The following is a 25339-nucleotide window of genomic DNA, read 5'->3' as shown; positions in this document are numbered from 1 at the left end:
CCACTATTACACGGCCGTTGGGATTTACCTGCCGTATAAACAAATTAATAATGTCATCAATATTCACTGCAATGGTTGGTAAAACATCAAAAAAGGGCCCTACCATCGGTTTCGCAGCCATTTATATCGAGAAATGAATCGGCGACCAAACATATCTTGCGTCTTCGTGGCGTAGTTGTCGCGATCGGTTGTCGATCGGCAACGGCACAAGGACACCGTTTCCTCGACGACAAAGTCGTCATGTCGGTCAAACTGGAACAACTGGCAAAACTCGATTTCGGTTTGGATATCACCTCAACGGCTGGCTTGCGTTTCTGTGGCTTTACATGTTTCGGAATATCTTTACCATGCCGATGCCGATCGGTACAGTTTGAGGAGGGATTTTTTAACGGTGGTTGCAGCATCTAAAACGTCAATTAATTATTCGATGGTGAACCGCTGATTTACGTTGTTTGAGGTCATGACTTACGAAAGCAGTCGTGTATATGCAGCACAAATACGAGATGCAGGCGATGCATATACTCACGCCCAAGAGGTCAATCATTTGACATTTTTGTCAAAGTTTTGTTTTTGAGGTAATATATCTTGGAGGCAAAGCAAAAGCTAAAAAGTTGTACTTTTTTTTGTTAGGTTACAGTTAGAAATTCATGAAGAAAAAACAAACACTTTTTATGACGCGCGCAGGTTATATACCAAACTGAGGAGTGAAGTTGATCGCGCATGAGATTCGAATGTAACATCTAATAATTTGACATACGAATGTATATTATCGCCTTTACGGTACCTGCTGGGTATTGTAATATTCTCTTTATTTTCAATTGAAGCCAAATACTTAGAAAAAATAAATAAAGAGTCAAAAAAGATTAATTATATTTTCGATAGATTAGTTTTTAATGAGGGAAGTTCCAAGAAAAAAAAGAATTTTGAGCTGAGCTTCGTCATAATATATAATCATCAATCAATTATTTTTAAACAAAACAGTATGAAACGTAAGTATCAATCATTCGTATGAAAATAGTTTGTGATGCAATATCAAATTCAGAGATATTTTAAATGTATTATAAATAATGAATTCTTACGCAATAATTTTATATCATCGTACGTACGAATAAATTTTGTCTAAAAAATAAAATTTATTTGGTTTTATTATACGAAAACTTTTTTCCTCAGCAATTTCTTGCATAAGTACTGTGTACAGCTCTGAACTTTTCACTGAAAAATGTTTCATAATTTAAAAGAGTTTTAACATATTATAGACGAATTCAAGCGTGTCGTTAGATTATTTAAATAGATTTAATAACGTTTCAAATCTAATTATAGGTAAAAAATATTGTAGCTCATGTGAAAGACACGTTAAATGTAATTTTTTGTATTGATCGTAAAAAAATCCAATAATTTTGAAGTATGTATTGAAAACATGCTCATGACATTTTTTATTTATTAGAATGCTCATATTAAGCTGCAACATTACTAATTACAGCATAAAAAATACAAAATTTTTACCGCTAGTTATTACATCTTTAAATAAATTTTTATAAAGTTATGATAGCATAACATATCAATAAAAAATCTATTTTTGAAATTAATATAAACTTTCCTAAAAATCAACACTCTGAATGCCTTACTCGTTGGTAGGTATTTCCTTTGATTTATAGGAAAGGTATTATCATCCTTGTTATTATCTTATTGTCGCTCAATCCGATTAGCCATGGACTCCCGAATTTTCCTATCGAATTCTTCCTTCGACACCAATTTACCGTTCCAAGTGTACGAGCCTGATCTGGATTTGTTTTTGAACTTTTCGAATTCTTCCTTTGTAACGGGTTTTCCATTAATGATAAAGGAAGACGAAATGTATCGATGGGGCTGTGGCTGAGGTCTTCTCGAGGGTCCGAGATTCAAATTTGGCCGGTTATTGAATCGTTCGTATTCTTCTTTTGTAACTCGTTTCCCATTAACTATATAGACAGACGAAGTTTCTCGACGGGGTTGCGACTGAGGTCTTCTAGAAGGTCCGTGATCCCATAGTGGCTGATTTTTTAACTTCTCATATTCTTCTTTCGTAACGCGTTTGCCGTTGACAGTGTACGAAAAAGAAGTTTCTCGATGGGGTTGCGACTGAGGTTTTCTCGAGGGTCCGTGATTCCATAGTGGCTGGTTTTTGAATTTTTCGTATTCTTCTTTTGTCACTCGTTTCCCGTGAATAGTATATGGGTACAAAGTTTCTCGGTGAGGTTGCGGCTGAGGTCTTCTGGATGGCTTGTTATTATTACTTGCCGAAGGTTTACGATTCTTATTTTTTTGAGGTCGAATATGCCGATTTTGCGTTGGGTTATTTTTAGTATCATACACTTTTTCGTCATACATATTACCTCCTGGACCGTAATTACAGACCAGATATAAAGTCTTTCTGTCTCCATTATAGTATCTAACAGCTCCGCACCCAATTTTGTTAGTTTTACTCCAAACCATTTGCGTGTAGTGACCAACGGCTTTGCCGGAAATACCCTGTAATGTGCGCCCGTCGAAACTGTCTACTTCATTGTACCAATTCATAATCAATTTTTCAACTGTAATAGTTTTGATATCGCCAGTAGTCCATTCGTACGCTATATTTTGACCAACATATTCTTCTTTCACTGAAATTTTTATATTTGTTCGAGTCAGGATTTTCCGATTTTTGTATTAGAATTGAATAAACATAAGCTTTTTGAGACGATGTATGCTAAGTTAATCATTTAGGTAATCATGTTATAATAATATATCGATATTACAATTTTGATAATATTAATAATCTTACGTGTATTTTTGCATTGATCGTGTTTGTAATTGCATTGATCGGCCCAATGCTGAGCTATACGGGCGATTTCGTTATCCCATACCTGAAAATCATGCAGTCTTTGAAAAGCAAATTCAAAATACTATTAAATAACGATACCGTTTTTATATACGACAAAAATTTTTAGAATAAAAAAAAGAACATGAAAAATCATAGTTAGTTTCATTCAATTGCAAGAATAGGCATGTAGAAACTAGTATCAGATCAAAAGTGAAAGACAAAAATTACCAAATTGGCCATTTTTCTAGTTGCTGTTGGTGGTTGTGGTCCCGGGGCTCCACGCACTTCTTTCCCACTGGCAACCTTCTGCCTCAGCTGATTATGCAGTTTAACTATCCGGTTTTTTTCATCTTGGGATAGCCCACTTGAAATGAGTCTTGCGCATTTGTTGGCGGAGGACTAAAAATTAAATTAAAGGCACTTCATATTTGCCTTTCAAAGGTTACTTAAAATCATGTATGTTCATGAATTTTCAATGTCTCGAGTATATTTTCTTTGAAAGTTCAAGTATCAAAGTGAGAACTTTCTTCTCCTTGCAATCTCCGAACTTGTTTTAAAATTGAGTGCAATTTTTTGAGAAGAAATATGAGTTTTTTTGTATGACGAGGTATGGAATTCCATACCTGCGAATACGCAAGATTTTTCCATGCATCTTTCTCAGTGAAATTTATATTTCTGTTTGAGATCAGAGAATAATATGTACTTTGAAATGTAAGAAAAGGAAAAAAGTAACTTACGTAGGCACAGAGGGTGTGTTTCTCGTCCTTTTTGCAGCTCCGCAAATGGCAGTACTGCTCGTACTCGGCACTGGTGTAGGCCACCACCACCACCAGAAGAAAAATCAAGCCTCTCATTTTCGGGTCTACTGGTTAGTTCGAACTGAATTTCTGAACGAAATTGGTGCCTATTTTATAGTTGACGTCTTATCTTATCGTTTTAATGTCTATAATTGTGAGGAATATGACTCGGGCCTAGGAATTAGTAAGCCTCACCTCTTTCTATCAGTATTATTTAAAGCACTAAAATGCAAACATAAATGGAAATTTTATGTACGCTTAGGGTACGAAGGTTGTGTGCCATTAGTACAACGTTAATTAGAATCAAACCATTTACGTCATACGGCTTTTCAAGGTTTCAAGGCAAATCGATTTTACTTGGAAATATCGTACTGTGATCACCTGAATTTTACAGTTTTATTTTTCGATTATTAGAGTCTTATTGCTCTTTTTCCAGATTTTACAAAGTTCAGCCACAGTTTTCAATGATTTGTTAGAAAACATTCTGTATCATTTAAATGAGCTTTCATTTTTAAATAAATCGTCTTCTTAGACAAGCTTAAGCTTCAATGTAGGCTTCCACGTAATGGTGCATAATTACTTGAGTACTACAATAATACAAGTTTTCATAGCATCGGGTCAACGTTGTATACTAATGATAACGTCTTTTTAAATTCGAAAGTCGAGTACAATTTTAAATTATTAGTATTTTCACTGGGATAAGTTAGATTTTTTTTAAAATTATTTGATACACTTAAAATTATCTGGTTTATTATAACCTTTGCTTGAAGTGATAAGTTATTTTAAGAAAAAATTATAGCCTAAATGTACAAAAAATCTTATCTTGAATTAACAAAAAGATGTTGAGAAAGTTCTAATGATTAGAAATTTTCTTACGTGGTGTAACTCATTAACATTGTTCTTACTACTTGTTTACCAAGTTTGAGTTTTTATTTATTTCGCAGACCAATCTGTAGAAGCCATTCGAATAATCCATGTTAAATGTGTAAAAAATAGCTGGCCAACTTTTAAAATTTATCTGAACATCTTTTGATACAGCTATACCTAGTATTTATTTAAAAATTTATTTGATAAAAGTTGAATGAAATTTCTTGCATTAGTTGTTCGTGGTAAAAGTATTATCGTGCTTTTTTAAAATAATTGGTTATGTTAAACGCATGCTCTACATTACTGACTAGTTGTATACTCTCTGTTATTATTATTATTATTATTATTATTAAATCAGCATACAACAATAACAAAAAAAATTTCGCTTTTATAATAAAACGTATGTAAAAATAATTATTATAACAAAATAGTAAGATCTTGACTTTCTATATTGTGAAATTATTCCGTTTTAATTTTTGTTGCAATTCAACGCAATTGATTTTTCTAAAAATTGTCAGCTAGTAATATAACTAAAAATAATAATTAACAAATTATCTAAAAAATTATCTATCTCATGTGGCTTATAAGCTATTCTTAAATAACTTTACTAAATTTTTTTTTAAATATTTTTAGTTCTTACGTACGTAGTAGGATGTATATAATTGGTAATGAACTACGTGCTTTTTTTGGCTGTCACGTTCATGTTGTAATGTAAAAGCTATTTTTGAAGCTGCATTAATAGATATTGCTATATAAGTAGGTGTTGATATAGGTATCGATACGCGTAAGCAAAGCATCATTTTTAAATCTTTGTAACAGTTGTATTATTAGCTATTATATTGATGAATTTTGGTAGCCGTTTTTTTCAGTTGTATTATTAGCTATCGCTGGATCTGCAGATACGCGTCAACAAAGTTTTTTTTTTCAGATATTTGCCATAGTTGTATTTAAAAAAAATTATTTTCATGTATTCTGTTGAGTGTTTTTTATTGTTATGTTATTAGCTGTAAAGCGTAATATAAGAACCTATAAAATTTATAAATATAATCTATAATTGTAGCATATGTTTTTTTGGCAAACCAATTTGAATTAAAAAATAGTATACAATGTTAAACAAATTCTTTCTCAGTAAAAATGAATGGATATTTTTTTAAGAAATGTTGAAATCCTATCTTTAGTCAACGACCTGATAAAAACAAAATCATTCTTTCCAAGTACGATGCATCATCAATGACTAACTTAAGATAGGTGAAAATTCCGAAGTACCATATGTCAGTGATACAATAGGTACATCTACATAGATATTTTCGAAATTTTTTACCTTAAGTAAGTTAGCCATTTACGACAAATCATACTTGGAAAAAAATAATTTTATTTTTATGAAGTGATTAACTGAAGATTTCTAAATTGCGTCCAGTTTTAAATTCAAGCTTTTCTTTAAAAAGATAATCACCAAGTAAACATTTCTTTTATGTATAGTAATAATTAATAGTTATAAAATTATTATAAATTTATAAACATTTCATAAAAATATACACTGATTGCAATTAAAAAATTTCAAAATCAAATAAAAAAAAAAATAAAAAAAGTACATTGTTGAAAAATTAGATGGAACTTCGTTTTAAATTGCCTGCATTGTAGGCTTCATAGTTTTATCAATAACATTTAATTCAAGTCTTGATTCTTTTGAGAATTTTGTTTTATTTTATAGGAGTTGTTCACCATCTGGGGTATTAGCACTTACTATATTTATTTGAAATTTTACAGTATCATAAGTTGCAAATCTGTACAGTGATGTAACAATGTAGTTATATTTTTCACAAAGGTATAACCGAAGAATCGATACATCACGGTAATCTCAATTGTTGTATGGGATGGGGTAGCAGCTAAAAATGTACTGCAAAACTTGTTCATAGCTTGCCAAGGGCCCGAAGGACCACGAGACATTTGAACCTATTAATTTTTTTAAGGTACATAAAAACCCATTTACAATACGCCGTCCACACGCAACCTATGGGGCATCAGCCTATAGGCTGATTAGTAAGGGATGCGCTAGGCTGTCATAATCCACCCGATATTGAGATGCCACAAGACGTTGCAAAATGACACTTGCAAAAACGATATTTATAAGTTTCACAAAGGTAGCGTCAATAACGTACGTCTCGCAAAGCCCACATAATAGTTTATCCAAAGAGAAAAAAAATTGTTTTTGCAAAATTGTAGTCAATATTTAACACATTATATACATACAATGGCTTATTTATTAGATAATCATATAGTAATTGTAATTGATTACAACTGATTATTACAACATATGCTAAAAGCAACTTATCATATTATTTGATTACAATATAAAATGGGTAAACTTTTAAATTTTAATTCTTAAATAATAACATCAATTTTTAAAAAGTGGTAATAGCAATAAGTTTAATACGAAAGAATCTGTGTTTCGTCAGATCTAACGTATTTATAGGAATTTATCTCGAGAAAATTATTTTCCTTATTGCTGTCGTTTGGACAAGTAGGCTTGGTACTCCTGTTTTTTCTTTTCGAATTCTTCCTTCGACACCGATTTACCATTCAAAATATACGAGCTTGATTGGTGTTGATTTTGGGCATTTTCATATTCCTCTTTCGTCACTGGTTTTCCATTCACAGAATAGGAGTACGAAGTTTTTACGTGTGATGGTGACTGAGGTTTATTATAACTTGACTCTGATCGACTATGATAATTTTGTGTAGGATTATTTTTGGTTTCATAAACTTTTACACCGCCAATGTTGCCACCTGGTGAATAGTTGCAGACAAGATAGAATCTATTGTAGCCTCCTTCACTGTACTTGACAGCTCCGCACCCAATTTTAGTAGTTCCACTCCAGACCATTTGCGTGTAGTGACCAACGGCTTTGCCGGAAATACCCTGTAATGTGCGCCCGTCGAAATATTGTACTTCGTCGTACCATGCCTGAACCATATCCTCAACTGGGATAGAATTGACATGGCCAGTTGTCGATTTTTCGGCAATATTTTGACCCACATATTCTTCTTTATCTGAAATTTTTATTTTAGGTTTTAATGTTTAAGTTTTTGTTCTGAAATTTGAAAAACAAACAATTTTCTGAGATGAACTGATCTTTGCTAATAATTAAGATAAAAAGTATTTTATAAATTTTTTTCGTACAAAGTAGACAAAAGTGAGTACACTTGAGAATGTACACACGTTAAAACTAAAATTAAAATTAATATTGATTGTTGATAAATAATTTTACTTGTATTTCTGCATTTGTCGTGTCCCCAGTTGCATTGATTGGCCCAGTGCTGAGCTACACCAGCAATTTCTTCATCCCATACCTGAAAATTGTATAGTACTTGATTAACAGATTCTAAATGCTACCAAAAATTAAATCATAAGTAAATAATTTTCTTCGATGGTAAAAGTAGGCATACAGAAAATACTATCAAATTCAAAGTGAAAGACAAAAATTACCAAATTGGCCATTTTTCTAGTTGCTGTTGGTGGTTGTGGTCCCGGGGCTCCACGCACTTCTTTCCCACTGGCAACCTTCTGCCTCAGCTGATTATGCAGTTTAACTATCCGGTTTTTTTCATCTTGGGATAGCCCACTTGAAATGAGTCTTGCGCATTTGTTGGCGGAGGACTAAAAATTAAATTAAATGGCACTTCATATTTGCTTTCCAAAGGTTACTCAAAATCATGTATGTTCATGAATTTTCAATGTCTCGAGTATATTTTCTTTGAAAGTTCAAGTATCAAAGTGAGAACTTTCTTCTCCTTGCAATCTCCGAACTTGTTTTAAAATTGAGTGAAATTTTTTGAGAAGAAATATGAGTTTTTTTGTATGACGAGGTATGGAATTCCATACCTGCGAATATGCAAGATTTTTCCATGCATCTTTCTCAGTGAAATTTATATTTCTGTTTGGGATCAGAGAATAATATGTACTTTGAAATGTAAGAAAAGGAAAAAAGTAACTTACGTAGGCACAGAGGGTGTGTTTCTCGTCCTTTTTGCAGCTCCGCAAATGGCAGTACTGCTCGTACTCGGCACTGGTGTAGGCCACCACCACCACCAGAAGAAAAATCAAGCCTCTCATTTTCGGGTCCACTGGTTAGTTCGAACTGAATTTCTGAACGAAATTGGTGCCTATTTTATAGTTGACGTCTTATCTTATCGTTCCAATGTCTATACTTGCATGACGCACAACCTAGGCTTAGAAATTTACAAGCCTTACGGTAGCATGATAAACTTACACTTAAAATTTATTTTATTTCAAACTACTTGTTGCAATGTTGATTTCATTTTCGTTTACGCATGATAACGATATTTGCATCTCATTAGTACCATGTTAATTAGTATTAAATTATTTGCGTCAAAGATGTTTTTAAGCTAGTGGAGCTGATAGAGATAAGAAGTCCTCACGTGGCAAGGTTGTGCTGTTGTGTGCATCTAACTGTAAGGATGAATTTTTTCGATTATTAAATTTTGTTTGCTTGATTTATTCACAGTTTTGTATTAAGTATCCTTTATAAAGTACAGCCATGATTCTGAGACCTCCAGCTGTGACTTCCCGTGTCCATAACAATTTTTCGAGAACATAGTTACACTGTATGGCTGTGTGGACAAGTAAACAAAAGATAACTTTGAATTGGATTGAATTAAAAACATTAAATAAGGACATTTTTCTTCCTATAACGTTTTCTGGATGCTTTTTAGCCGCGACCTCGAACCTTTACATGAAACGTGCGATTCCACCGAGTCGCATGACTGTTGGCCACCAAGAATTTACGGTGGGGACGGCGCTCGCTGTTGGGCCAGGGGTATCTCCCTACAAGGTCAAGGCTGGACGAGGAGTGATTCATCGGGGTAATAATATCTGACGTTTCGACGTTGGCTCATCTTGCCCACGCACCGTTTTCGTCGTCCTCTGGCTGATAAATTCCCCGTAAAGCGGATTGCCATTTTTGTCGGCGCCAAAATATAAGTGTTACTAACCATATTCGAAATATATAAATTTATTTCAAGCAATACTGTAAATCAAATTAATATTTTCAACCGTACAAAATAATTATTCATGGTTATTCGAATGAACCAGATACTTCTGTTCCATTAAATGGCCGCTACCGAAAAAAATGTTTTGGCAGCCGAAATTTCGAGACCCACTCTATGTCAATTGTATAAAATCTTATGGAACATGTTAATAGTATTAGTACATTGAATTTTAATCGCGATTTTAGCACACGCTGTCTAGCTTTAACATCTCATATTCTCACACATGAAAGAAAAATATTTTAAAATTGTTTTTTAAAATTTTTCTGGAAAGTATATTAACCATATCTTTATACATTTTTTAAGTCAATAGGGGTAGTTTAATTAATCGAATGAATATAGTGTCGATGATATTTCTCAACGAGGGTGGTGGTTGCTCAGACTATCTACTGATAGCGTAGGTTGTTTATTCCTGCTTTTTATGTCAACGACACGACTACATGGAGCTGAGATAATTAAGTCTCGTTTTTCAAGATCTTCGCTAAAAGCCAATGTGTTTAACTATTTAGTCAAAATCAATAAAAGTCTAAAAAGTATAATAAAATCTAATGAGCTAGTAGGTTATTGCTAACTCATGGGAGCCATAAGTGCTAGTTGTTCGAATTTGCTCTGATCATTGTGGGCTTGTTTTTCTCACTAGTAGAATTGCAATAGAGCTTTAATTTAATCTTATTTCCGATTACGTGGAAATCAAATAATGCAACAGTTAACATTGGACATTGAATATGGATGATTATAAATAACCAACAAATGTATGTTTTTGTTTTTTATTTTAAAATTTTTATAACTATTTGAACCACTACAGGAATTAAGGCATTATATATTTTTTTAATCTTATTATTTTTCTTTTTTTTTAAATCGTATTATTCCTACCTTCACACCATTTTGTGTGATTTTTACGGGCACCCTCTAAAATCTATATACGGAGGGTTTTAATTCTAATCCCGTTTGTACAACATCTTGTCATTTTAAAAACATAAATAAAAAAGTAATGTAACGATTGACAAAAAAGTTTCGCAAAAATTAATGTCGAACCTATCGGCTGTGATGATTTACTACTTATCGCGAAGAAATTGTTTTCCTCAATGTTGTAGTTCAGACAAGTAGGCTTGGTATAGCCGTTTCTTATTTTCGAATTCTTCCTTCGACACCGATTTACCGTTCCAAGTGTACATGCTTGACTTGTATTGGTTTTTAAAATTTTCAAATTCCTCTTTTGTCGCGGGTTTTCCATTCACAGAATAGGTAAACGAAGTTCCTTGAGGTAATTGTGGCTGAGGTCTGGGCTGTGGCTGATGTAGCCAGTAATTGTTGTAACTTGGCTGAGTGGGATACTTTTCATTTTGCTGAGGTTTGTAATATTGATTTTGTTGAGGTTGATAATGTTGATTATTTTGAAGTTGATCATGATGTTTTTGTGTTTCATAAACTTTTACACCGCCAATGTTGCCACCTGGTGAATAGTTGCAGACAAGATAGAATCTATTGTAGCCTCCTTCACTGTACTTGACAGCTCCACACCCAATTTTAGTAGTTCCACTCCAGACCATTTGAGTGTAGTGGCCAACGGTTTCGTGGGGAATACCCTGTAACGTTCGCCCGTCGAAATATTGTACTTCGTCGTACCATGCCTGAACCATATGCTCAACCGGGATAGTATTGACATCGCCAGTTGTTTGTTGGTATGCAATATTTTGACCCACGTACTCTTTTGCTGTAGAAAAAAATCAATTTAATATTAAAACAAAAGATTTTTTACTTTTATTTAGAGTCAACATTAGGCATACAATAAATTATTATTACTTTAATTTCTAAAGTGTTTAACAAATATAATTTCTATATCGATCAATTAAATCTGATTTCAGAAAAAATTTATAACTAAAGATAATCACAATGATAAAATTACAGCAAATAAATAAAAAAAAAAAAACTTTATTTTTTATCATGAATGTTAATGTAAAGATAAAGTAAATCAACATTGGTAACTTTTGTTTGATAAATCGGTTTCAGAATGTGATAAATTTATGATTGAAATATCATTATGACGATTCATTTATTAATCAGATTCATTATAAACCCGATTCAGATGTACGAGACAATAAATTGAAAAAATGATTAAAGGGTAAATAAAGGTGTGTCTAAATTGAAACAATAGATCTTGGCTCCAGATCATCTTGATCTTACGTGTATTTCTGCATTTATCGTGTCCCCATTGGCACTGGTCAGCCCAATGTTGGGCTATCATGGCAATTTCATTATCCCATACCTAAAAGTCATGTGGTTTAGCATTTTAGTATTCACTATCATTTTTACGAAGTTTTTTTATGACGAATATTTTGATAGAATGAAAATTACCAAATTGGCCATTTTTTTAGTTGCTGTTGGTGGTTGTGGTCCTGGGGCTCCTCGTATTTCATTTCCACAGGCAACCTTCTGCCTCAGCTGATTATGCAGTTTAACTATCCGGTCTTTTTCATTTTGGGACAGCCCACTTGAAATTGGTCTTTCGCATTTGTTTTGGTAAGTCTAAGAATAAAAAATAGTATAATTAAAGATGCACATTGCAAAAGGAAACTGCTTAACTATTATGAAAAAAATATAATCAGTAGTGAGTGTCTTTACAAATTCACAAACGGTGTGTGGCTTTCCTTGGCAGCTTTGTAGACTGCAGTATTGAGCACTGGCGTAGGCGTAAGACACGACGGCAAAAAAAAAAATTAAACTCCTCATGATGTTGTTAAGCTCGAACACTTTATAAAGTAACGAATTTTTTAAAAGAAACTTATTTTATAGTAGCTTTTATCGCAGTAATTTGCATATTTGTAAAACGTTCATTTAGATCATTCAAATTTGCATCTTTAATGTGAATTGAATAATGAATTTTTAAATCACTTCAACTTACGATAATTCGGTTAATGTATTTTCAGGCTGTTGGAGGCATAAAATTTTTACAAGTGTATACTTGTGTCGAAGCATGCGGGAAAATTATTTCTCAAAATATGCGTTTTATTATTTTATTGATTAAAAAAGTTTTTGTGCTCGAAATTTAATAAAGTACAATTACAGTTCCTAATGTTGGACCGGAAAATGTTATATCATTTATTAAATTTTTGAATGCCTGTTGTAAATATTGATAAATATTATTAACAATGATTTTTAGATAAATTCTCAAGTTTTATTCGAAGTTTTTTTCTTAGTTCAAATTAAATAAAAATTCTTGTCCGAATTTAATTGGTTTTTATTCAGTACAAGCATTCCCTAAACCAACTAAAAAGTGAAAAATTAAGTTAATAATAATAGCTGAAGTTGAGTAATAGAGTGAGATGAATGCATAAATTTACTCTTATAAATACAGATATATATATATATATTTCAAACAACTTATTTTTGTAATTAGTACTTTGAGATTTAAAAAAAAAATTAGATAATATTTATAAACGCATGTTTCTCATCAGCTAAAATCAGGATGTAAAAAAATAATAATAAATATTTAGATGATAGATGGTGCAGGTTAAAAATTACCAGATTTGTGATTACTTTGGGGTTAATGTTGACAACTAAAAAATCTGAGTCTTACCTAAAAAATCTTGTTTATGGGCTTATAATTTGGTACATCAGGTAAATTGAGCCTATTCGATTTCATCCACCTTACTTGGACAGCTATATTTAATAATAACTTTTCTATTGGCAAACTATTTAAACAGTAGTGTGAATTGTAATATCATGTTGAGAGATTCATAATTTTCATGATTTTGTTGTACTTTACAGTTTTATATATTCTGGAAAACTTTTTTTAATGCGTAAGAATTTTATTACCTTTTATATTTTATAAAAAAAAATTTCGAGGTACGCCTCAAGCCTTGTACGTATTTTGATGAAATTATTAAACTTTATTGTACAATCTTTTTGTTAAATAACAAATTTGTGATCGTAAGACAACTAGTGTTTAAAATTTTAGTACAAGGTAATGAAATTTTAAATTTTGTATTTAAAGTACAATTAAAAAATGTTGTTTAGGTAATAAATAAACTATGTGGATCGTATCATTAAAAAAAAAAGCATCAATAATCATCGCTAGTAAGTTAGCGAATTTCGTAAACTGCCTCACTAATCATATTCCCAGCTGGCCCGTAATTGCACACGAGGTAAAATGTGTTGAAATTCCCGTCTTTGTATTTCACTGCACCGCAACCGATTTTAGTTGACTTTGCCCACAACATTTGAGTATAGTGGCCGATTGGAAAACCGCTTACACTGTTGCTTCTGTAAATAAATATTATTGAGAGTAATTTAACACTTCAGGAGCGGACAAGTATGTATCAATAACAATGTAAGTTTACCTAAAACGAGTGATATCTTCTCTGCTGCAATGCTTGACTTCGTCGTACCAAGACATCACCATATCTTTGACCTTGAGATCATAAACGTTTCCTGTAGTTGAAAGACTGGCAATGTTTTGACCAACTTTAAAACGCTCTAAAAAGAAACTTTTTTTATTATCGATCCGTGATTACTTTTTATATTAGCATGCTTTTCAAACAGATTGGAATTAAAATTATGTTAATAACATCAGAAAGTGCTGCAAGATATAAGACGAATATATTACCTTGCAATGCTTTTCGAAGTTGTTTACATGCATTAATTTCATCATTAATTATATTCACCGGTATAAGGGTATTGCATAAGAAAAAAAAGGCCGTCAGATGGCATGGCCCTGTCCAAGCGATAATATCGTTTTTTTTTACGTTTACAAGTTTTAATATGCTTATACACATGTATTCTACATAAGCATACACGTTGAAGATACCATAATCAACTTGGCATGACAATACCAGCATTTTTGTAATAAAACCTTATTAGAAAAGTATTTTTATGTGTAGGTCTGTCCGCTCATTTGAAAATTAAAAATTAGTTAATCACTAATTTTAAGTGTAAGAAGATACTTACTGATGTGTCGATTATTGTCATGGCCCCATATACATTGATTGGCCCACTTTTGAGCGACTGTTGACAATTCTTCGTCCCATTCCTTGAAATGATCATTGTTTTTTAAAAAATTTAGTTGATAATGCTTGCTTACTACATAAAATTTATAAGAAAATAGTATTAATGATTTCGTACGTACAACAACAGGCATGTATCTTGCTGGAGGCTGAGGTCCCCTTGGATATCCGTTGGTCTCCTGGCCATTTGCTACTTTTTGACGCAATTCGTTGTGTAAAGAGGTAATCAGTATCTTTTCATCGTTCGTAAGCCCAGAATCGATTATGCGATTTGTTTGTGATCCACGAAACTGTTGTGTTAATTGTTTACAATTGCATTAGTCATGTTACATTTTTAAGAATTACAAAAACATTTATCGTTGGATAAGGGGTAGTTAATCAATAACAAAGACGATAATCTTGAATGATAACATTGGAGGTGCTAAATTAATCCCGTGATCTTAAAGTGTTATCATACTTCTTTCCGGGTCGAATAGTTTATGACCTTGACGCATCAGTTACTTTCGTGAAAGTAAAATAATGTACGTTTATTGTAAAATGTTTTATACATTAAAAATTATCAATTTTTTCACTTTTGGTTGATTTTCTATTATACGCATTTCAGATTTTTAGAATAAAATTACATGAATTTTTGCATGTATGACTACAAATATAAATATGATGCTTTCAAACTAAGCAGAAAACTATCAGATTACTTGTACAAAGAAATTGTCAAAGACCGTTGATTTAATTATTGAACGACAATTTATTGTAAGCTGATTTTTAATAATACAGATTACAAAATAAACTCAGTTGAATCAAATAAACAACAAAAATTTACAAACAACTCACGTTGCACAAGGAAGCACATGACAAGTATTTAAAGCTTTTAATACGGGATAGATTTTTAAGAAAGTAAAGATAATAAGACACAACTGCAACTAATGTAAAAAAATAAAAAAATAAATAAATTTTTAAAAATAATAATAAAAAGGTAAAAAAATTGAAGGATACCAGTAAAATAAAAAAGCATCAATGCAGTATTTCATTTTACCATTTTTTCATCCAATTGAGTATTACTTTCACGGCAATCGTCCTGTGGACTAGTTCACGTCAGGCTCTTAACTGTCGATTTAATGGTAATATACGATACTGACTTGTTGCCGGCTTATCAGCTGACCATTATCGTGCAACGGAAACAATGACGTGTATGCAATCATACATACCTAGTCAGCGGTAAACAATTGTTATCTACGGATCTAACTTCTCAGATAAGAATTATGGTTTTCATTGATGAGTACATATATATACACACCTGTACAGATACAATAAAAAAATATGATGATAAATATTAGTGTTTAAATTTAATAGTTGTTTTTTCTTTGTTTTGTGGAGTTTAATAAGTTAGACATACTTGGGTTCAACTCTACCACCATTTTTGTAAAGCCGATGTTGACTTGATAAAATTGTTAGAAAGGGTCAGAACATTAATTTGCTACAAGCAAAATTAAAAGCATTAAAATAAAAGTAACTTTTGAATGAAATAATGTAGAACAGTTAAAACTAAATATCTATGTATATAGCTTTTATTTATCACTAATTGTTAATTTTCGAAATAAACAGGTTACACACTAATGACCATTCTGTTCATTCTGTCCATCGTTATTTTCATCTGATGAAATAAATTCTTTACTTTTATCTCGAAACATACGTATGGAGGAAATAATAGTTGAGAATAAAAAAAAAGTAGTTCTGATTAGGTATTTCAATATTTTATTATCATTATGATTATAAATGTGTTCAAATTTATAATAAAGATCTTATTGTGAGTGCCGTTGATAGTAAAAATGTAAAAAAATATACTGTCCTTCAGAAGGACAGTGGTTAGACTGCAGAAGGAAAAAATTGAATTCCCACAAAATTTTTTTAGAAGAAAACATTTTTTTCAGAACATTTAATAGAATTTGCTCATATTTTCGTGTACTTTTCTATCAAATTAATGCTTTTATATTGTAAGTCAAAGGAAAAAAAATAAAAAGGCAACGGAAAAAAATATTTCGATCTTCAGTTCCCGTCATAATTCAGTGGTCAGCGCCTTTCAATTTAGTTTCTACTGTATTGTGCGTACTGAAAAATCGTGATAATGCCACCCTCGATTTTTTTATGCAATATATTATATACAATATCGGCCCTCTCTTTTTTCTCCCAAAAAGATATTATAGGCCCTCGAGCGCGACATTCTAGTAATACCGTCACTTGTCGCTTAGTCCATTGATCCGCTCGACCACAAGCTACACACACACGCGCTTACATGGAGGGTGTTCTTCTTTCATTGGGTATATAGTTATTATGACTGTTCAGGGTGAAAGAGAGTACGTGGGAGGTTTGGTAAGTAAAGAAATTTTTCAACAACGTCAAATGGATTCAAGGTACTACAAATGAAACTTTTTTGGTGGATTGTGGTTAAAAAGCAGGGTTGCAAGTTGTATATTTACATCATTTTCCCACACGCCGGAAAGGTTGAAATCTACAGTAATCAACGATTAACAAATAGTTTGGATTTTTAATTACAAGAACATGGTAACAGCATTTTGTTTGTCAGAATGTTTCAACGCTATGTGAGTATTTCTAAATCGAATCGTCTCACGTATATTTTTGGAAATTGTTTCAAGCAGTTAAACATGATAGTAATTGTGACAGTACATTTAGCTTGTTGTTTGTCAAAAATTTCTATTGTGCTCCCTACACGAGATGAAGCAAGTATATTTTTTAACCGGACAATTAAACGTAGGTATACTTTCGTAATTAATTTGAACATCAAAGCAGTTCGAAGAAATTTTTGTCGATCAGGTACATAATATTCACGTGTACTCCGTATGGAACACGAAAGTCAAACGAATGTCACCGAGTCGATAATCCTCATACCCTCGTATGCTATTACGAGCAGTGGAGACTTAATAAAAAGTTGGGCTCCCGACACTCGAGAATCTCTCACGAAATCTGGATAATTTATTAGCTCCTCCATTGTCACGCTTTATGGAAGTCCACACATGAGGGACGACCACACGCGCGCGAGCGAGCTTTTTCCCCTGATTTCTTTGCCTTTTTTTTCTTCTTCTTTTTCTTTCCTTACGATTGCGCTTCTCTCATTCATACAAGCGAACGCAAGTGCCCACACATATTTCCCCATTCATAGTGCTTATTCAGTCACGAGATGTTTTTTTTTTCTTCTTCCCTTGATATAAGTTACTGACTTTACACGTTAAAGCTAAAGTTGTTATTATTATTATTGTTTTTTTTTATTTAATCTTAATTCTCATGAAATTTTTATTTTTATAAATATTTTGTAACACTCGTCGTCTGTAGGATAAAAATTGTAGTATGCCTCGCTCGCAGCAGCGACTCACTTGTTTTTGACACACTCAGTGACTCAGAAATAATTTTCAAAGTTACATAATTTAATGTTTGCTAACTAAGTATAGTTACATTGCAAGAGTCAGTATTTTTTGAAGTACATAATTCTTTCGAAGTCAGACAGTCGTGTAACGCGTCATCATTCGTTAAAGATGATATTTTTTCAAAGTTAACACTTTCAATATAATATACCCACGTACAATTAAAAGAACCAATTATTAAGTTATTTTTTACATCAGAGGGAAACGAACAATTATTTTTCCTAGAATTTCGATGCCTTTGAAAACTTCTTTTTGAAAATGAATGCCACAACTTAACGAGGACGTCACGAGTATGTTTCACAACGACTTTTTCATACTGTGGCAAACGAGGTGCGACAAATTTTTAAGAATCGCGCGCTTTTCGCCAAGTCAGCGTTCGAATAATATCTTATATAGAATACAACACACGAAGGACCCTCCTCCCCCACCAAGTCAAAAAAAGCACTACTTGCTATGGCTACGAAAAAATTTCTAACCATTTGCTTCTTTTTTTTCCCCCCCGAGGGATTCTAGGTCACTATTAATCGCCCGAGTCTCAATAATCCAGTGTCATCCTTCTGGCAACTTTAATATTTTCTTTTCATATAATATACATATTTTTTTTTTTTTTCATCACGAAACACAATGGAGCGTTTCTTTTGAGAGTTTAAAAAAAAAAGTGCGCACGACATTGCGTAACAAACAAAAGAGCACCTGCACATCCGAAAATTTCACAATAAAGCAGCTGTTCGAGCCGAGCCAATGACTTGTTTAAACAAACGTTCGATCGAATGATGATTGCTCGTTACACCAAAGTGGGGAGCTCTAATTAAAAAAAAAAAAAAAAAAAAAAAAAAAAAAGTATTATCGATTGAATTTTCGTGCAAATGATGTGTTGGGACAACAAAACGCAAGGAATCAAAAAAGAAAAGAAAAATAGCTCCTTAGAGACGACGCCATTCGAGGTGCGAACGCAGCGTCGTTACCAGGAGAGGCGGGTCGTCGACTTTCGAGAGAAGCACAGCCCATGCACGCGTGAATGAAAGGACTCCCTGCCGACGTAGACGCGGGCTCCTTTTCTGCAAATCGTCCTTTTCTCGCTCGCCTTTTCCCAACTCCTCGGGGGCTGCGCGTTAATTATGTTGACAGTCTCGTTTCACTGCGCGCGATCATTACATCATTTATTTCGAAACCCTCGACAAGTGCGGGTCCAAATGCGCTCATTTCGCTGTATTCTTCTTTTTCTTTTCATTTTCCTCATTTTCCTTCACCTCCGGCTTCACATCCGTCGCATCATTGGCTTCGATCTCGGGTTCCCTTGTTTTGGGCTTTGCTGGGGGTTTCGGGGTTCTCAGCTCGACCTCCACGTTGCGTTTCTTCCCACCGGCGTCGTTCTTCTTTTTCACGCGCAACAGGTAAACGTCGTCGTCATCCTCGGTTATGTGATCCGTGTAAACGTCCTGGCTTATGGGACCACCTGACGAATCAATAAAAAATCATGCAAGTCGCAGGTGGTTTTTTTTTTTTTTTCATTTGTTTTGGGTTATGCTTAATGAGGAGAGCGTTACCCAGCTGCGGATATATCGTTATCTTTCGGGAGCGATCGGTTTCCGGGCCCGATCTGTTGATCTGTGGAAAAACAAACGAATTATTATCGTTAACGAACGTGTTTGATGTTTTTTTCGCAATCAATCGATGATTAATGCAAAAAAATGCCAACCACAGTTTTTTTGGCCTGAAAAATCGTTTACCCCGCAGCAAGTGATATTAGAATTTGTACATGTAAGTAAGAAACATTTTTTTTTTTTTTTACAATTTTCTCGACAACTCGATGTTGTATGAAGTGAAATAGAAATAAAAAAATTAATTTTTGTGAGCATGTCTTATCGAAAAAACGCTTTTGACGTTTTCACTTCTCCTGCATTAAATCTGAGAAAATGGCTGTTACAATTAAAATCAGTCGATCGCTTCAATTTCTCTTTACAATCGATGAAATTTCAAAGAGTTGTTTTTTTTTTTTTTCATACAGCTTCATCATATCACCAAACATTTATGAGGTAGTACACACCTTGTAAGCAATAGCCTGGGGTTTGTAGTTTGGGTCTTCCTTCTTATGAAGATGTCCCTTCGAGTGTATCCTAAAGAGGATCTGATTGTTATCGCCACCATTAACGATTTCGGGTTTCTCGCGCTTGCTCGTCGGTCGTTTAATCTCTATGACGTCGCAATCGCAAGGTGGCTCCCAGTTGGCCTTTTTCGTTTTTTTCTTCCGAGACTTGTCCTTTTCCATACGAATGATCAGCTGGTTGTCAATCATTTCGGCACCCACCTCGTGGACGTACTTGGTTTCTGGTTTCGTTGTCGGAGGACAGGAATCGGCTGGGCCTGGCATCGGCGGGCAGCAGCAGCTTGAGGATTCTGTTATTCATTTCGGTAAATTGTCAGAGGTTAGATCGAGAGTTTACCGAGCAAAATACAACGCAATTACCAGGTTTCAAAAACAGCGACATTGTTTACGTTTTTTAAGGCTTTTTTTTTTTTTTTTTTTTTTTTTAAATCTTAATATGTTTCAAATGAGAATTGTAGTACATGAATTTTGTTAATTTTTCATACTAAAATTGCGGTGCACCGAGGTGCAAAGGTTACATAGTTTTATAATGAACAACTAAGTATGCAACTTCAAGCCATTCAGTATCAGCACGGTGAACACAGGAGACAGTGCCGGTAATTATAAGTTGTATCAAATTTTATTTTTATACTCAAGTTAGTCCCCCAAAAACAGTAGTTTTCGTACCACGGGCGCAAAGTACAACTTCAGCGGGCAGAGGGTGCGGTTGGTACACGTTTACGCCCAAGTTGTGTTGATTGTCGAAGGACGCTTAGTTATTTAAGGGCGCAAAGGGTTTGCCATACTTTATTAAAGTATTGAATTAACACAATTGGAGCATAAAAAATCCCGAGAATTTGTATGTTTTTACTTTTTCTAAATGCATAATGTATATCTTACTATCAAAAAAAAGTGGCTGATGGTAAAAACACTAAATAAAGGCAATCATATTACGATAAGATAATGGTTAGACTAACAATTAGTGCTACTATACAGAATTTATGAATTCTCCTTTGAAATATTGTGGTCGGTCTAATTAATGATCAAATAATTGTATTCAATTATAGTTATTATTTATTTAGAACAAAAGAAATCTAAAAATATACATGTAACATGTAATTAAACAAACTTCATTATTTACGGTAATTGATCTATCAAAGACCAAATAATTTGCTTTAGACAGAAAAGGATTTTTTCAAATAATGAATTGATTTGATTACTCATGTCATTCAGATCAGTATTAGAAGATATTGGCCAACTATTAACACCAATTCGTCCGTCACTAGAATGCAGATTTGGAATGTTAGTAGCAGATTTTGATGTTATACCACCAATAACCATTCGTCCCTCATTAAGAGGCAGGTTTTGCAAGTTACTTTTGAAATTTGGTATCATACCACTGGTAGTAATTTGTCCGTCATTAGTAGGAAGGTTTTGTATGTTAGTAATGAATTTTGATGTTATACCACCAGTAAATGTTTGTCCGTCATTAGGGGGGATGTTTTGCGAGTTAGTAGCGAAGTTTGGTATCATACCTTCAATATCTATTTGTCCATTAGGTGGCATATTTGGTGTGTTAGTATTGAATTTTGATATCATACCACCAGTAACTATTTGTCCGTCATTAGCAGGAACGTTTGGTATGTTAGTATTGAATTTTGGCGTCATACCACCGGTGATAATTTGTCCGTCATTAGGAGGCAGGTTTTGCATGTTAGTATTGAAATTTGATATCATACCACTGGTAGTAATTTGTCCTTTCTTAGTAGGAAGGTTTTGCATGTTAGTATTGAAATTTGATGTCATACCACCAGTAACTATTTGTCCGTCATTAGTAGGAAGGTTTGGTATGTTAGTATTGAAATTTGATGTCATATCACCAGTAACTATTTGTCCGTCATTAGAAGGCAGGTTTTGTAAGTTAGTATTGAAATTTGATGTCACATCACCAGTAACTATTTGTCCGTCATTAGTAGGAAGGTTTGGTATGTTAGTATTGAAATTTGATGTCATTTCACCAGTAACTATTTGTCCGTCATTAGTAGGAAGGTTTGGTATGTTAGTATTGAAATTTGATGTCATATCACCAGTAACTATTTGTCCGTCATTAGTAGGAAGGTTTGGTATGTTAGTTTTGAAATTTGATGTCATATCACCAGTAACTATTTGTCCGTCATTAGTAGGAATGTTTGGTATGTTAGTATTGAAATTTGATGTCATTTCACCAGTAACTATTTGTCCGTCATTAGTAGGAAGGTTTGGTATGTTAGTATTGAAATTTGATGTCATATCACCAGTAACTATTTGTCCGTCATTAGTAGGAATGTTTGGTATGTTAGTATTGAAATTTGATGTCATTTCACCAGTAACTATTTGTCCGTCATTAGTAGGAAGGTTTGGTATGTTAGTATTGAAATTTGATGTCATTTCACCAGTAACTATTTGTCCGTCATTAGTAGGAAGGTTTGGTATGTTAGTTTTGAAATTTGATGTCATATCACCAGTAACTATTTGTCCGTCATTAGTAGGAAGGTTTGGTATGTTAGTTTTGAAATTTGTTGTCATACTATTAATACCAGTTGGAGGTTGATGAAGGACAGTAGACGAAGTAAAATAAACTGGTTGACCAATAATGTTTCCAGGTTCTCTGTACTTGCAAATCAAGTGAGTCATATCGGTGTATTCTACTATTTTTTCTTTGAAAGCAGCGCATCCAATTTTCGTGCTTCTACTCCAAACCATCTGAGTGTACGCTCTAGCGGCTGTGAGATCACTTGCGCTAAAGAATACATAATTTTGTAGCATACATATGGTTATTTTTTACATTTTTTCAGTTGATCGTAGCTAATTACGTTAAAGAGCTGGCATGTTCGTGGTTGAACGTATTCGCTTGAGAGGACCATTTCTTAACAATAGATAGCACAGAATCACTTGAGTTGGAGGAATTAAATATGTAGTCATAGTTGTGACCTGTTAAAGGATTAGAGAGATCTATAAAACAATCACGAAAGTCCAGGTCAGATGAGCACGAATAGAGTTCATTCCAAGCTTCCTCCTCTAAAACTTCGTCCCATTGCTATAAAAATAAAGTTTCAAATTATACCATTTTTACAAGGAATTTTATTAAAACTTTCGATTACCAGATGTTCTAAGTTGATTGCTTTCAGTTGTGGCCTCGGATTACCCATTCCTTCGATACCCTGACTCAATTTATCTCTAAGGGAATTGTGGGCAAACAAAATTTCTTTTTTGTCATTTTCCGTGAGTTTATAAATGGAACAGCCTTCACATTTCAAAGTCCCAGGGATCTGACACACAAATAAATTAATACAAATGAAAAATTTGAATATTCCTTTTTTACATGATATGCTTTGACATTTAATCCAATACTTACATCATTTGACGTACTAACTTTAGAATAAGCAGATTTAATCATAAAAATCACGACTATCAGTTGCACTGGACAATTCATTGTTGAATGGAAAATTCTGATTTTTCTGGACTGATTTTAGGTGAGTATAATTGCAGTACTAAGTTTGTCTCCTCTTTATATACCAAATGAAAATCAACAAATTTCAGCATCACGTGAAAGTATGCAACAATTAACAGTAATATCGTGCACGTATTGCTATTTGTCTTATATATACAGAGTTACTTGACGTATTACAATGAAAAGTTTGATTTAAAAAAATTTTCGACAGACGTGCCGTTACGCGATACAATTAGTCATTAAGTCGGTTCTTGTGGTTTACTTTCAGAGAAACTTCTTTAAACCGTACCAGTTCATTTTATTTCTCGCAAATATGCTGTAATTGTAAGGATTATAAATTTTTTTTTTCAAAGAAAATAATCCAGTACAACGTGTAAAACCCTCCATATTTTTCTTCATGTTCTAAATTTCAAGCTGGTAGCGATGAATTACTTGGCACTTAATATGCAACTTCAAGCCGTTCACCATCAAGACGCTCATTACGAGAGAACGTGCTCGTTAATTTAGGTTATTTCAAAATTACTTTTTAGTCTCTTGCAACAAATCCCCTCCAAAAAATCTGTTTTTTTTTTTTACATCTAAATTTTGAGCGAAAAATCATTAGAAATGATATCCCCGGCTCACAAATGTGGCTGTCGGATACACGACAAGCCTCAAGTATCGACCACTTCCTTGTTAAACCATAACCCATCGCTGCAATCGTGCCTATCAACATCAACGACAGGTAGATAAAGTAGTTTTTTTATTTTTTATTTTTTATTAAAAAAAGCATGAACCATTGATAAGCGCAATTGCAGACAGCGATGACTCGTATGGATGTGGGTGCTCACCACCAGCGGTAGAGGAGCTCGAAAAGCCGAGCATTGTGTCGGAGATCGCGAGCAAGGGGCTGCCGTACAAGGAGATCGAGACGACGTTCAACAATAACCGTCTGGTGGTTCGTCTGCAGAAGGAAAAGCCAAAACCGGAGTTTGAACCACCTTGCGATTGTGTTGAGACGGAACCCGGGGAATCCCAAAATAATTTCGGCCAAGGGGTAAGTGTACTATTTGAACAAGTAAATTCGACGACGCACGTGCAAGCTCAGCTCGGGTTTTCCAAACCACGAGCAAACGGTATCTGTGTGTATATTTGAGTGCCGAACATTGGCAAATATTAGCTGAACCGTAGCGCGTGCGACTCGCGGTGATACTTCACTTGACACGAGTTTTTTTTGTTTTTTCACAGTTGCACAATGGAAACGATTTCGTGCTGCAGAAGGTAGGCCAGGGCTGCCGGACAGTATCCGTTTATCCTAATCCGGAGCAGAGGGTTCCAGAGGCTCCGTCTGCCAACCTGCCGACTGTCAATCTCGAGGAGAACCCGAATATCTTCGTGTTGAAGATTAGGAGGAAGTGCGACAAGAACAAGCTCGATCTCGAATACCGGTCTCCCAGGCCGTGGTCGAGGGTTAAGAAAAACGAGGTGAAGTGTTGAAAAGGAAGCCAAGAAAAAAAAAAAAAATAAATAAAAATAGTAAAAGATGATGGAAAAAATAAAAAAAAATAGCAAAACTACGACAGCTAAACCCTTGAGTTGGTGATTGTTACTACACTCGAGTGAGTTATCTCTCACAGGTAGTGTCTTTGCTTTTTCAAACGTGTACGTATATGTATACGTAGCAAGTGACTTTTTCTTCGCCAGTTATGTGATAATACTATTAATACATTTTCTACATTTCGTTATTGTGCATAGAACAAACAGTTGTACGGAGCAC

At 33.7% G+C, this 25339-nt stretch overlaps 7 protein-coding genes across 7 annotated transcripts; 1 reads left to right on the top strand and 6 right to left on the bottom strand.

Annotated features, from left to right (window-relative positions):
* Nucleotides 1-86: 86 nt before the first annotated feature.
* On the bottom strand, nucleotides 87-544 carry LOC149374233 (uncharacterized). The gene is made up of 2 exons (XM_089594822.1): nucleotides 470-544; nucleotides 87-404 (listed from the first exon to the last, which is right to left on the bottom strand). The coding sequence occupies exons 1-2, from the start codon at nucleotides 542-544 to the stop codon at nucleotides 87-89; spliced, it is 393 nt and encodes a 130-aa protein (XP_089450948.1).
* Nucleotides 545-1616: 1072 nt separating this feature from the next.
* Nucleotides 1617-3701, bottom strand: LOC106639093 (uncharacterized). The gene is made up of 4 exons (XM_023390805.2): nucleotides 3577-3701; nucleotides 3068-3238; nucleotides 2801-2882; nucleotides 1617-2639 (listed from the first exon to the last, which is right to left on the bottom strand). Exons 1-4 carry the CDS (start codon nucleotides 3691-3693, stop codon nucleotides 1684-1686), a joined length of 1326 nt encoding a protein of 441 aa, XP_023246573.2. The 5' UTR covers nucleotides 3694-3701; the 3' UTR covers nucleotides 1617-1683.
* A 3166-nt stretch (nucleotides 3702-6867) lies between these two features.
* Nucleotides 6868-8618, bottom strand: LOC149374232 (venom allergen 5-like). The gene is made up of 4 exons (XM_089594466.1): nucleotides 8501-8618; nucleotides 7991-8161; nucleotides 7773-7854; nucleotides 6868-7554 (listed from the first exon to the last, which is right to left on the bottom strand). The coding sequence occupies exons 1-4, from the start codon at nucleotides 8615-8617 to the stop codon at nucleotides 7004-7006; spliced, it is 921 nt and encodes a 306-aa protein (XP_089450592.1). The 5' UTR covers nucleotide 8618; the 3' UTR covers nucleotides 6868-7003.
* Nucleotides 8619-10652: 2034 nt separating this feature from the next.
* On the bottom strand, nucleotides 10653-15737 carry LOC106639095 (uncharacterized). Its single transcript, XM_014352543.2, has 9 exons — nucleotides 15607-15737; nucleotides 14696-14863; nucleotides 14518-14599; nucleotides 13911-14046; nucleotides 13658-13833; nucleotides 12193-12320; nucleotides 11926-12096; nucleotides 11755-11836; nucleotides 10653-11284 (listed from the first exon to the last, which is right to left on the bottom strand). Exons 1-9 carry the CDS (start codon nucleotides 15607-15609, stop codon nucleotides 10653-10655), a joined length of 1578 nt encoding a protein of 525 aa, XP_014208029.2. The 5' UTR covers nucleotides 15610-15737.
* Nucleotides 15738-19206: 3469 nt separating this feature from the next.
* On the bottom strand, nucleotides 19207-20496 carry LOC106639096 (uncharacterized). The gene is made up of 4 exons (XM_014352545.2): nucleotides 20475-20496; nucleotides 20055-20404; nucleotides 19555-19615; nucleotides 19207-19463 (listed from the first exon to the last, which is right to left on the bottom strand). Exons 1-4 carry the CDS (start codon nucleotides 20494-20496, stop codon nucleotides 19207-19209), a joined length of 690 nt encoding a protein of 229 aa, XP_014208031.2.
* Nucleotides 20497-21230: 734 nt separating this feature from the next.
* On the bottom strand, nucleotides 21231-23565 carry LOC106639124 (uncharacterized). The gene is made up of 4 exons (XM_089594821.1): nucleotides 23488-23565; nucleotides 23234-23401; nucleotides 22946-23169; nucleotides 21231-22872 (listed from the first exon to the last, which is right to left on the bottom strand). Exons 1-4 carry the CDS (start codon nucleotides 23563-23565, stop codon nucleotides 21231-21233), a joined length of 2112 nt encoding a protein of 703 aa, XP_089450947.1.
* A 624-nt stretch (nucleotides 23566-24189) lies between these two features.
* Nucleotides 24190-25059, top strand: LOC106639097 (uncharacterized). The gene is given in 3 exon segments (XM_089594820.1): nucleotides 24190-24316; nucleotides 24381-24605; nucleotides 24809-25059. Coding segments are annotated over 3 exon segments (603 nt in total).
* The last annotated feature ends 280 nt before the right edge of the window (nucleotides 25060-25339 follow it).

The sequence above is a fragment of the Copidosoma floridanum genome, unplaced genomic scaffold (assembly GCF_036245765.1).
Source record: "Copidosoma floridanum isolate Cflo_tuat_1 unplaced genomic scaffold, Cflo_Japanese_pri ptg000021l, whole genome shotgun sequence".
Classification (NCBI taxonomy): domain Eukaryota; kingdom Metazoa; phylum Arthropoda; class Insecta; order Hymenoptera; family Encyrtidae; genus Copidosoma; species Copidosoma floridanum.
The sequence above is the reverse complement of the archived record's forward strand: the minus strand, read 5'-3'. Positions and strand labels throughout refer to the sequence as shown.